General features: G+C 35.0%; 1 protein-coding gene across 2 annotated transcripts in view; it reads right to left on the reverse strand.

Annotated features, from left to right (window-relative positions):
• Window positions 1–13,995, reverse strand: part of LOC119832781 — a 147,547-nt gene that overhangs the window by 2,183 nt on the left and 131,369 nt on the right. For both annotated transcript variants that reach the window (XM_038356536.1, XM_038356535.1), the window contains 7 exons: window positions 7,849–7,955; window positions 7,063–7,167; window positions 5,211–5,304; window positions 4,456–4,649; window positions 1,525–3,645; window positions 830–992; window positions 497–665 (listed from right to left, as the gene is read on the reverse strand). In XM_038356536.1, coding sequence (XP_038212464.1) covers window positions 497–665; window positions 830–992; window positions 1,525–3,645; window positions 4,456–4,649; window positions 5,211–5,304; window positions 7,063–7,167; window positions 7,849–7,955 — 2,953 coding nt within the window. The remainder of the gene's footprint in view (window positions 1–496; window positions 666–829; window positions 993–1,524; window positions 3,646–4,455; window positions 4,650–5,210; window positions 5,305–7,062; window positions 7,168–7,848; window positions 7,956–13,995) is intronic.

Raw genomic sequence — 13,995 nt, forward strand, 5'->3', positions numbered from 1 at the left:
AGCCGTTTTCTATACCTGTACGGACAAGCGAACATTTCTGTTTAAGCATTTTATATTTGAATGTAACATATTGTACTTTTGTTTAATTCTCTTAAACAAGATAAAAAGTTTTAATGCATCAAACTAATTATACGCATAGAACAGATACTTCAGAGAATTACAAACCACCTCCAAATCGACAGAACTAGACTATTTAATTTTTAGTTTTATAGCATTGAAATGCTTTATAAATGAGAAATTTTTGAAAGAATAGAAAAAATTTGATCACGAGGCAGAATCCTGCCTCGTGATCAAATTTTTTCTATTCTTTCAAAAATTTCTCAGAACTAGACTAGATTTAAACGAGACCGCATGGAAAGAACCAGATATAAAACAAGAAAAGATTCCTCAAAGTCGGTTCACCCCGTCCAAAAGTTCTGGGATAACAAATCCAAAGAAACATAGTGTATTTGACCTCCTTTTTTGAAGTCAGTTGAAAATTGAGGCGCACACTCACCGGCAGTACTCGTTGAAGGTGAGCACATAGCACTTGTCCTCGATGCAGGCGACAGAGTTGGCGTCCTTGTGCCGCGACGCGTACACCTCGTCGGGCGCGTCGCCCGCCTGCCGCCCGCGTTCCGTGTGCTCCGGCCGATAGTACCACACTAGCGACACCATCATCTCGCCTGCGGGCAACCGTGTTATTAACCTCATGTATAATATGTTACACTATCGCTGAAGCGCGTGGGTAAAGGAAATTAACGAGTAAATGAAATGTTATATCGCAGAAAAAAAAAACGTACTCGACTACCATTGAGTATTTTAAACATTAGTATAGATGTATGGTTACCGTCATCTGGGTTCTCCCACAGGCTGGCGACCCTCGCGACGAAGGGCTGCGCGCGCGCTTGCGAGGCGCGCAGCAGCACGCAGTCGCCGCGCGCTACGCGGTCGCCGCTCGCGTGCGTCATGCGCGACCAGCAGCGCGCCGTGCGGTCTAGCCGCGAGTCGTTCTGCGTTACGTACGTATAGGTAAGTTGGCGTATCTAAATCGTTCTATTGGCTAGTTTTATAGGTCTGTCTGGTAAGACTACGAAATCGGAAGCTGCCTGCTACTTTTCACTCATTTTATTTTTAAAGGGCTTCTGGTTTGTTTAAGAATACGGACCGAGTGTCTTTTGTGTTATAATATTTTTCTTACATCGTTGTAATTACAAGAGAGAAAAATGTCTTTAAATTATTTATAAATCTAGTATTTTTATTAACTTCCTGATTTTGAAAGATTCTAGGTACGGATATGGATTCCCTATGGTAGTCATGTAAAAGAAAGTTCGATAGAGAAAATTTGATCAGACAAAGTATCTTTCCCACACAAAACTTACTATTAAGGTTTTCAATATTAATTGGAACCATTAGCGGTTAATAATTAAAGTTGACTTATATTATTTTTATACTCCTAACAAAAGATAGCTCAAATTGGGGTGATGTCAACGTAAGGAATAACGTTACGATAGTAGATTATTTCATAGTTAATAAAATACTCACATTGAGGTAGACTTTGGAAAGGTAGTAATCTCCGTCCCAGTTCCATCCATTGCTCCACCGCGGAGGCGGTCTTGGCTTCAGGTCGGGCGGGGCGAGCGGCGCGGCCACTCTGCGCATGCGCCGCGCGCCGCTCCGCCTTCGCCTCGCCCTCCGCTTCAACCCCGGCACTGGCGACGAGCAAGCATCCTCTATCACCAACGCAGCCTCATCAGTTTTAATCACAGTCTTTTTTGACACTAGTAACTTGGCAACTTTCTCAACATTCTTCCCTTTCAACTCATTCGTCTTCTCCGTTAATTTGCACCGTTTCGACTTCTCTAGCTGCAAATTGTCATCAATCTTATCTATATCTTTCTCAGCTACAATCTCGTCGTTCTTGGCTTGGCGTTTTGATACCAAGAGTTTCACGACCTTCTCCACCGTTTTTCGTTTGAGATCACCGTTTGCTGTGTCAATTGACAATTTGCTTTGTTGTAATCCATTCGTTACAACTTTGTCCAATATATTAAAATCTGAAACTTGGTTCTCGTTTGACATTTTTTCACCGTTATTAGCTTCATTGTTTTCCGTTTTTATATTTTGAGATTCACAGCTGCTATCGCAAATATTTTTTATCACCTCACTATCGGATTTAGTACCAATTTTGGCCTTTTGCGATTTTAATGCTTTTAAGGTTTTAGGACAGTTTTCAGATTTAATATTATTTATTGTTACACTTTCACTCTTCACTTTTGGGAGTTCACAATTATTTTTAATTACACTAACTGGATTTATATTATATTTTTCACTATCAATATCACTTTTCTCAGTACACTTTTCAATGCCTGCGAGCACTGCGCTTTTCTTTTCTTCCTTAAAACTAAGTACGGATTCGTTAGGGGTAGTACTGTTTAATACTGATTTTATATTATGTGTAATTTTTGAGTTTACTTTTTCTACTTTATATGCATTTTTGTTGGCTAGTTTTTTCTCTATAAGTTGACTTACAGCTGCAATAGTTTCAGGTGTTACACCATTTATTGAATTATTGCTATCCACGACGTTATTATTGATGTTTAGTGTTTTCTTCGTACAATTTTGTGAAGTATTTTCATTTGTTACCAAAAATAAAGCAGCAGGATTTATTTCACCATCCGGTGCATATCCTTTAATATCTGTTCGTTCAACGCTATTTTTCTTTATTAGGTTATCCAATACTTCTGCACTTTTAGTTTTTGGTTTCGAAGATAAATCTTCTTGCGATAAATCATGTAGTGCCATAATATTTGGCACTCGAGTGTCTTTATTTAAGGACCCTTCTATTAGCATTTTCTTAGCTTTTGGTTCACTGTTAATTAAATCAGATTTTCGCTTAGTGGCTTTCTTCTCAGAGATTATTTTGGGGGACTTCTTATTTTGCTTTTTCCTTTTTTTGGTTTCTTTGATCTCAATTCGTGGCATATCAGTAAGTTCTCCAGAGACCTTTCTGCGCTTTTGTAACTTAACGTGTTCGCCAATTCCATTTGTTTTACAAACGTCTTCAAGTTGCACGTCTTTCATTTCAATTTCAAGTTTGGGTCTTGAATGTCTCCTTTTAACTGGTTTTGCAGCATCTGTATCCATTGTGATCTCTGTTAATGCTGTTGTACAATTATGTTCTTTAAGAGCTTGTGTGTCTGTTTTTCTAGAAGAGGCGTACGTAGGACCTTCATTTTCTTTCTTTACATCAACTAAAGGGGTAGACCTCTCGTCTGATGATGACAAATCAATAGGGACGCAGATAGGTGGCGATATGGCTAGAACGTCATCGTCGGCTTCATTGTTTTGGGGAGGTTGTTGTGTTAATAGCAGTGCGGTGTCATCACCAGCCAGAGACCGTCGGGCCATCGCTTTTCCGAGTCGAGCTCGCCTTGGAGCAACGGGTGGAGGTTGTGGTGCACAGGCGCCAGCTGAGCCCCTGGCTGGAGAGGGAGGGCCGACAGCTTCAGCGGATCCAGGGAGATCAGCGGCTAATCGTAAAGTGTCACGGGCGTCGAATAACTCCCTTTTGGGAGAAGCCCCACCCATGGCCGGTAAAGGACATGGGTGGGGCGCATCGGCTGCTGTGGGTGGTTCTGGTGGTTCCAGTTCTAGTGGTGGATCCTGAAATGCAAATTATTTATTAATGAATTTGTGCCTTGAGGGTTTATTCATTCAATCGCTTTATTTAAGGTATAGAAAAGAGTAAAGTCAAACGAGAATTTTTGGGTAACATATTATGCTACGTAGAAATGATAAAGCACGAGAGTATCAAAGGTATCTTATAATATACTAGCGGTCCGCCCCGGCTTCGCCCGTGGCAGATATATAGCCAATAGCCTTCCTCAATAAATGGGCAATCTAACATTGAAAGAAAGAATTTTCAAATCAGACCAGTAGTTCCTGACATTAGTGCGTTCAAACAAACAAACAAACTTTTCAGCGTTATAATATTAGTATAGGTTTAAAAAGAACATACATAAAAACACATTTCATGTGAAAAATTCAAAATATTTACATCTGTAGCGCATCCGACTATTATTAACTGTGTAGATTATTGTTGATGATAAATGAGTTAATAATCAGCGATGATTTGATTTTTTTATTAGACTTTGCACATTTAAGTAAATCGCTCATAAATTATTCATATGTTGATGAATACAATACAATATCCATTAAATATTTAAGCGCTTTCAAGCTTTTCATAAATCCGTATTATAATTATATGTAATTCCTATGTAATTGTATCTCATACTATAATGATAGTTGGTTGCACAACTTCTGGATGTATTCTGTTAATTTTTTGTTAGATATAAATAACAAAAATATTCGGCAAAGTTATGTTAATTTTGTGGGTATCTATGCAAGATTTCCCCCCTATTAAAAAGGTATGTAATTTAACAGGAGCTGAAGCTAGTCACAGAGGTCACACACCTTCCCGCTGCCGTGCGTATCCGCAGCGGAGTCCAGCGCGCACGCCCGCACCTTCGGTCGGAAGGCGCCCCCGGGCGGCTCGAGTGCGGAGGTAACGTCCACGGGGCCGCCACCGGTCGGGGCCTTACCAGTAGCGGGCCCAATAAGGACGTTTTTTGGACACGCGTTCAATGGGCACGGGCATCCTCGATACTCTGAAATGGGTGAGCACTTAGTAGTAACGTAGTGGAAACACGAAGGTTGCCTGGTATAGATGGCTTTGGCATAAGGGCGACATTTGTAAAAAAAATATTTTATCTGTTAAGAGTTTTTTCTTCCTTTATTTATCTATGATAAATTGTACTAATAAAGAATATATAAATAAATAATAAATAGCATGAATATATGACGCGGATTGTCTTTAAGTATTACTGCCTACTTATAAGTTTCAAGATTGTTATGTGTGTCTGATTTTCTTGCCTAAAATTGTCGCCAGGTAGAACCATTATAAAAGTAGTAATTAGTAGATACATATTAAAATGGATATGTAGTGATCACGATAGTATTAATTATTTTTATATATTGAATATCGAAAGAGTAAGATCCCGATCCCTTTGTGGGAAATTTTAGGATGGGTAATATATAAAAAAAACAAGTAAAAGACATACATATTTTGCTTTACACGTGTTTCTGTTGGCTGTTAAATATTCATTACGATAATAATTAACATTAAATAGTAAATTATTGATATCGAGTGATACATTTGTTTTACTTACCGACATATGGTATTCTTTGTGGTGAATGTTGGTAGCATGGTGGGGTCCCATAGTACTGCGGTGGCGGGTATGGCTCATTCCCAACGCCGACCATCTGAAATAATTGCTAATTCTAAAAAAAACACCAGAATTTTTGCAAAGACGTGTCCAAATGAACTATTATTATATTATTACAGTCGGTCTGGGTAACTTTGGTGTTTCATGGTTTTTGGCTTAGATATATAAGCCAAATTATACAAAATTAATGGTTTTTGCGATTTTTAATTTCAAATAATGAATAAAATGTCGAGTGCGGAATTCACAAGGTGATAACTTTGGCTATCCCTAATGTTAATTTTCTTTTCAGACGCAGAGATCCAATCAAAATACAAGATATGTTGGTAGAATAAGTTAAATGTACATTAGTACATATGTAGAAAAAATTGTGAAGATTATCAACGAATGAAGTATTTTACTTCAGCTCGGGTTCTCATATAACATGGACAACTTTAAAACAACCTATTCATATAGACTTGATCTAATACAAATTTCGGGCGACTCAAAAAATACTGAGCCCCTTCCTAGACAAGGTTTCTCCAATCTTCGATATCCAACGATTTCAGTAAGAATTGTTCAAACGACTACCACTGCATTAGGTCTGCGACGCGTCTCGTGTACGAACCTCAATGTACGTATGGTAGGTATGTGAAATCTGTACGGTGGAAGTCGCTTAAAGACTAGAATGGTTGAGTGTCGAAGTTTTGAGTACCTTGTGTTCGAAGGGCCTGATAGATTTATAAGACTGGCAATAGTCATTGCGTTTATAAACTTATTGAAAAATAGAATATAGTTGACTTATGGTTTCTTTGTATACGTTTTCTAAACGTATTCAAACCTAGTTTCTGCTATAAAAAATCAATTATGACGTTTAGAGCCAATGTTATATAGAAAGACAAAGTTAGCCAGTCTATATGTTTACAACAATCATCACGAATTTCTAACTGTGTCGATGTCATAACAATAGATTGGCCCAAAGGGCGAAATATAAGTTTCCATTATAAGTGCTTCACTGCCCACACTTTTGCGAATCGTGTGGGCGTTAGTTGTGTCTTAGATAATTAAGAAATTTGTTGTGAACTAAAAGTTATACACGTTCAATATAAAAACGGACGCAGGTACATAGAAAAATACAATAACGAAATTTGATATGTTACCAATGCATTTTTATTTTGTGAAAGACAATGTAGTCATTGCAATTGAAAAATCGAAGTTTGTTTTAACATATAGGTCTTCAATTGATTGGAATTAGATTTTAAAGTATAGGTTGTACCTATATTACTAACTTATATCGGAAGTAAATCGCATTAGAATTGAATTGAACTGTACATAATTGTATTACTCAAATACAATGGGTCTTTAAAGCCATACTATGAATGTTTCATAACTAAAATACATTTATAAATTCAATAGTTTTACATACTCTATTTAATACATATTGAGTCCGATTTGAGTGGGAAGTATGAACAAGTGTTATTTGATTAAATGCGAATATTTTATGAAACAAAGGAAATTTCATACAGAATGTTTAAAATTGGAGCATTTCAAATACATTTTATAAATATTTGAGAATAGCTGTGACTAATCATGATTAATTTTAGTTATATTTTAAAGTCCCGTTATTATTTATTTATAAAGAAATTGTAAAATAAATGTTATAGTTAGTTACATAATTATATACCCTACACAGATGGATTATTCTATTTATAGCCTCCAAGAGAGCTGAATAACAAATAAAATATATGAAAACTAATAAAATACAAAGTTATAAAAAAAAAATTAAGCATGCGTAGAGGTTTAAACAGTAAAAACGTACCGGGGCATCAGGTTGTGGGGCGGCCATGTGGTAGGGCCCCGGGGGCCTATAATACCGCCCGTAGCAGAGATCTGTGGGATAGTACGGCCCATACTGTTGCAGTACCTGTTGGCAATAGTAACAAATCAAATAAACCCTCGCTAAAAAAGGAAGAGGCGGACAAAATAAATTGTGTCAATACGTGCATTGAACGTGATCCGACTAAATCGAAGTATTAAGAAAACAGTCATGAAGGGACGAAGGAAATCATTCCGTACGTCTAAACTTTACTGGCCAGAAAAATGATGTAAATTGAATTACTCCTGTCATTGGGAATTGTTAATAAAATAAATTCATACCTATTGAAGTTATCGAGAACAAACATGGAAAGATAATATTCAGTTTTTAAACATATATAAGTTGCGGAAGGAACGATCATAATAAGCTGTTATTGCCTATTGTTTATCTGCCATTTATGATATTAGAAAAACAGAACATAAAACTATACGTAATAAACATTTTCAGAGATACATCAGTCTTGTGAATAGTGCTTTTTCTTGGCCTGACTATGTATATACGTAGATATTACATACATTGCTTTCGATGTATTTAGCTTCGTAGACTCCATAGAAGATTCTTTTATACTTTTATATACAGTTAACGTCTACTATTTCTAGTTAAAAATAATTTATTTATCAAGACAGACTTTCAATACGTCTAGGCTATTAGATATACTGTCAACTTTGACAACTAGTTTCGCCCAAACAAAACCACAAGGAAAAGAGCAATAAAAGTGTTTATACTTACAGGTGGGTGTGGTGTGTGGTAGTGTGGTGCTGGGTGGTACCTCGTGAGCGCTCGTTCTGCGTCAGCACTGCTCTCTTTAATCAGAGGCCCCGCGGGTTGATAGTATCCTGGCGACAACATAATAGGCAATTAGAAAAGTTTTAACAAGTTATAGTCTAAACTTACTACATAGTATTAGAAAATTTGGTTGCCATGTATAGATTTTTTATAATACCTACTTTATTAAATAATTGGAACACTTTTTGTTTGGAAATGATGTGACAAAAATGAGCGAAGTTTTGGAAATAAAAACTTATCTTCAAGAAAAACTGTCAGGAAACTACAATTCCGACAGTCTTTTGTAATCAAGTCGTGAATGATTGTGTTGATCAGCTTATTCATAGTCGAGTATTCAGAGTATCTCACAGTATGAGACATTGTACAATTAAGGAGAATGGTTGATGATGAAAATATATAGTATTTATAACATTACTCATCTAGTTGTAACTTTTATTGAAATGTTACGATAGACTTAATATAAGTAAATAGAGTAGATAGAAACTACGAGTTTAAAAGCAATCAAGAGATTCACTTAGCTGCAATCAGTGCCTATAATCATTTATATTTAACACGGTACATGGCGTTACATTTATTTGAAAGCCGACAAATTCTAAAAGCTTTCAGTTATCGCATTCAGTGCGATATCTAGCAAATGGCAATTGAAGCAGAAAACTGTTTAACATTCAATAAAACGCACTTCACCGTCTGACAGAGGTTTTCCGGTTTTAAGGGCTCACTATAACTTTATCTATTCAATAGAGCAATCTAGTGCTTATCTGGTATCCGTTAGCATTAATACATGCTAATTGAGCCGGCGTACGTCTGCGTCGGAACTCGGTAGCTATCGTGCAGCAATTAAAAATAAATTACAGTTTCGTATAATAAAATGTAAAGTTAACAATGTGAAATACTTACCACTTATAAATAAATTGTGTACCAAAAACAAAATTGACATGTAATAGAAACCTATAAAATTTAATCGAATAGTCGGCTATACCTCTGACAGTTGTTATGAGATTGAGGTAATCTTTTAATTTATGACAATTTTTATTTATCTCGATTTTTAATAAAAAAATATAATTATATTGTGTGTTTTAAAACTTGAAGGAGTTTATTTTCTCCTTCTTTCTATCCCTTGTAAAAAATAATTTTGTGATAGATCTATTTATTTAATTGCAGTTGATTAGATGAAGTTGCTTAAATAGTGTGTAATACTTACATTTAGAATTCCAAATCAGTCTTACTAGAACAACATAGACCCTTCCATGAATTAAAGCAAAAACAAAAGCCAGCTGTAGCTACTACAGGTTTTTACAAGCAACAATGTAAAATGTAAATAGTACAATGGGGCTTTCTAATAAAACTATTTCTAAGTATTGTAATTTGTTAATGTTTTTCTTTTGTGTTAAAATATGTTTCGTCAGCTATTCAAGGGTCAGCAACGGATGTGGTCGCCCACCTCCGTTTGATATGGAGCACACTAAACAACACGGTATATATCGTATGTATGTATATATACCATTCTATTGCTATAAAATGTGTGTGTTTAAATAATCGGTTTTCATCTAGTATTATATTGTAAATCGGAAATTGCTTTATTTGGTTGAAAGCGCTAATCGCGGGAATTACTGGGCCGATTTGTATGATATTTGGTAGTGATAGTTTGAGAACCAAGATATTGTCCCGGAAATCGCACGAAAACGGGAACTATGTGGATAAAACACCGGGATTTCTTTCCTTTCACTAGGTGGACAAAGCCGCGTGTGGGCAGCTAGTATTAAATACATTTGACTTTAAACTATAATAGTAAAAAACAAACTAACATGATACATTGTACATAAAAGATGCAATACAGGTACTAATAAGATAACAACATATTTGTTCAGTACACAATAAAAATATAATTTATATGATATTTGGTGTGTCAAGATCATTGCTAGAGGCTATTATAATGAAGCCGATATAAATTTAGGTATTTATCTGTGCTAATTTACGTGAATGCTGCGTGGGATGGAAATATCTCGTACATCAAAACGTTTAATATATTTTTCATCTAACAAATAATTTAAAACGACTTTACGATCCTTTCGATACGAGAACGTTAATAAATTAAACGAACCCAGAAATTTGCTCAAGAGATTTTTAATTTTTAAGAATTTGAACATTCAATAATATACGCAGTTATATCTACTATTAAATAAAACTTTCCAAATTATTATTTTGAATCACGTAACCGGTTTGTCAACTCTTTTATCTTTATTACAAAACACAAGGTTTAGGATGTCGTTTGGAGCGATTTAGGCGGCCATAAAATGTTTATTCAGATTATATTTCAATTAATTTGTCTTAAACTTTTATATTACGGATTAATTTGTATCATTTAATGAATATATTAGTGCAAAAGATACACGTGGAATATATGATGTAATATTTTGAAAATAATTACTGAGATAAAGGTCTCATGCGAATAAATGCTCTAAATATTTTAGTGTATGCGCTTTCACCGCATTTGCGGTAAATACAATATATTTTGTGGTCATAATCACTTCCGATTTTACAACATTTTCATTCAACCGCTATCACGATTACTATACAAACCGTGTGGAGCTATGCATTGAACTTTATTTTATACGAAACATCTGTATAATATTTATGTTTAAATAAAAGTAGACAAGGAACTTGTTAGGATGTAAATTTATTAAAAAAAAGAAGGATTATCGACGTACCTACTCAATAAATAAGCGAAAAAGTATCATAATAAAAAAAATAGGTATTTAACATTAACAAAAAGAAACCCATTCTAATATTTTGTTATGCACTTTAAAAGTGGCATCGCTGACGATTATATGCGCAAATAAATACAAAACACTTGCTAACTCTTTTAAATAAACATTGTTTTAATAAACAACATAAAGAGTTAAATTAGAAGCGCAAATGCAATTACAATTTAGAACAACGCCATAACACAAATACTCATACAATGAGTGATGTTAGTTCAAGCTTAGGCCGTGTAGCGCTAGTGTGCCGCAATACCGTTATTTCGCATAGAAATCGTGCGAGGGCGGGGAGGCGGCAACAACTTGGAGTACTGCAGCTCATTTAATTTCCCGAATTTGTACTTGAGAAATATGCTCAAAAATGTTTAGATCTGCATTTAATGTTACGTAAACGGATTTCGAATGCAGCGCTATTGCAGCTGAAATTTTTCAATTACAAGCACGATTGAACACCTCTGTTTAGATAAGACTGAGAGACGAGAGTGGTCGGTTCGGATTGTCGTAAGTTGTTGAAAGGACGCAGCTAATTGGCTACACGCGAGTTCTCTCGTTTGATCCGATAAAGGCTCTAATGTACGAATACGTTTTAACAGACATACAATGTGCATTATATGTTTAGGAGAGGACTGCGTATTCGTTATTAAATTGAAATAAAAGATAATGAATACCCCTAGCCGCAGTATAATAAGTTACAGAGACCTACCACCGAGTACTATATCATGGATGAATTAATATTTTTCACTGATACGTTAAAATGTAAGGTGTTATTTTGGTGTCACTCATTGATTGCAGTAAATTACGAATAGATACCTATTTTAACTTCAATTACATCGGCGTAATACTTTGATGCATATTTCAAAAAGCCAATTTACGAGCATACCAAGGCGCTCACCTGTTTGATCATCAGCTATTTATTAAGATTACAATCACTTCATTAAAATAATGCTAGCTAAAACAAATTAGATTAATAGAAACAGATAAGTATGCATTAAAGCGTCATAGATTGTGGAGACATGACCATAAATAAGCAGGTGCATCCGTAATACTCGAGAGCAGCTTAATGATCGGCAGTGAAAAGAAAGATTGTGAATATCGGATGAATGTGAACAAACTACAAGTATATAATGATCCAAATATAATGTGCTTGAAATTAAAGAGCGAAGTTGTGATGAAGTGCATTACAAATACAGAAAATTTTGCCTTCTTTTGTTATTCATTATAAATTATATATAAGCAAGGTATATAATATAATATAAAGTAACAATAAAGTTAGTGGTCTGAAATAGACTTTTGAAAATAGAATAAAAGCCAATGGAGCAGACGCCTCATTTGATGGTAAGAGATCAGCATCGCCCATATGCACCTACAACGCCAGTGACATTGTGCGTGTGTAGCATCCAGCCTCTGAGCTAGGAATACGATTTATTCTTAAAGATTCCCAGGTCGTAACCGTTTGGAACCGCGTGTGGAATCGGTTCCACAAGACCGTTGTGCGCGGGAAAAAACTTCTCTTGAAGCGTGCAGTTTTCGATCGCCAAGTGTCAAATTGGTGTGGGTAGTATTTTTTTAGTTCATGTCATGTGGCACGGTGATGGAACTCGAGTAAAGTTCGAGGTAATTTATCAGAGCACTCCCCTTAGTAAATGCGATAGAGAACCCATAAGGAAGGAACATCTCTTCGCTGCGCCAAAGTATTTATCGTCTCAACTTTGCGTAGTGCGTACCAAACAGTAAAACATATCATCAAATATTACTTATTACAGACAGTTTCAATCAAAATTAAGGTTGTATTTATTTCGCAGTACAGCCCTGCTCCCAATATTCGTTGAGTTTGATTACAGGTAGTTGCCAATTAACGTCTTATTTATGTACAATGAATGTTGGACATGAATTAAGTAGCAATTGAAGTGGGTAATTGCGGCGAATTATATTTAAAAACAATATTAAATAACCTGGAGAGGCTTTCCTCTCAGGATTTATAGCGACACTTAAACAAGTTTTTTAAGGATTAATTTACGGTTAATGAACATTTAACGTTCCCAGAATGCACCGTGTAACTTATCGAGCATTAAAATGACTGCTACTGGCGATAAATCACCTTCTTAAAGTCGTAAACACGTATAAAACAAATGATCTATTTTCGTATCATTCGCATTTTATATAGTAGAGTAAATGAAATCACAATTTGCTTCACAAAACTCGACCTTAAAACACACGAGTAGTTTACCTTGGTCCTTTATTCGTCGCAGCTGCTCTAAGGGGGTTATTTTCGAAGTGACTTTTTTGCATTTATTTATTTATTTACCGGTTTCATTGTGTTGTTGGAGTATCTTCTGGGAAGTATTTGGTTACATGCTATTGTAAGATCAAATACGGAGTACAATTTGTAAGGCACATTCGTATTAATTTTAGAATGCGTATCGAACAACGTGAGATGATAACAAAGTCAGAAATCGTTATTTAAAGTGTGTTTAGTATCATATATATTAACTTACAGTAAAATAAGTTTAAGTAATGTGTGTGAATTTGAATTTATTATTATTTTACTAAGCTTTTATCTAATTATAAATTACGAAAACGAAGTAATTGCGATTGTTTTTTACAGTTATTTGTTATATCAATTAATAAATAAGTTCGTTTTAAAGCAATTATGTTAGCAATAAATGCGTTCGTGTTTAGATGCCGTAGAAAGTAGCAACTTTTATAGTTTGTCGTCATGAATAAAACATTCTTTCGATGACTATTTATTTGTTAAGATGTCATATTATTTTTGCATATCTCTTACAAACAAGAATATCTTCGATTTTATCTTTAAAGATTTCATCTTTTACTTTTGCTTCTTTGTGTGAATTCATGTACGCTAAGGTCATCACATAGAAACATGTTGTTAAAATATCTTCCTATCAGATTCTGAGATGCACTTGGCATAAATTTTAATAGTTTACAAAGAAAATAAGCTTTATGAAAATATACAAAACGGATATACGCCAATTAGCATTCCCCCGTTCAGTTCACTTCAAGGAAGTTTTAAAGGCTAAAAGATCAAAATGATCGCACCAGATAAACGCTCTTGACATTAAGCTGCAATTTAATATTTTATATACGTTAAAAAATATGATTATGTAGCGTTAATCTTTAATTGAAGACCCTCTATATGCAAATGTCGCTTAAGTGTTATCATTATCGGGCGTGTCAAAATTATCATATTACCGCGCTAATTGTGTTGTATATGCGTTAACCGTTGACGTACCGATCGGGTGTTGAATGTGAATAAATCTTAAGATCAACTATTAAAAAGTTCAGCGTCCGAAGCATATAATCTGTGAGCAAA

This window comes from Zerene cesonia, chromosome 16 (assembly GCF_012273895.1).
Source record: "Zerene cesonia ecotype Mississippi chromosome 16, Zerene_cesonia_1.1, whole genome shotgun sequence".
Classification (NCBI taxonomy): Eukaryota; Metazoa; Arthropoda; class Insecta; order Lepidoptera; family Pieridae; genus Zerene; species Zerene cesonia.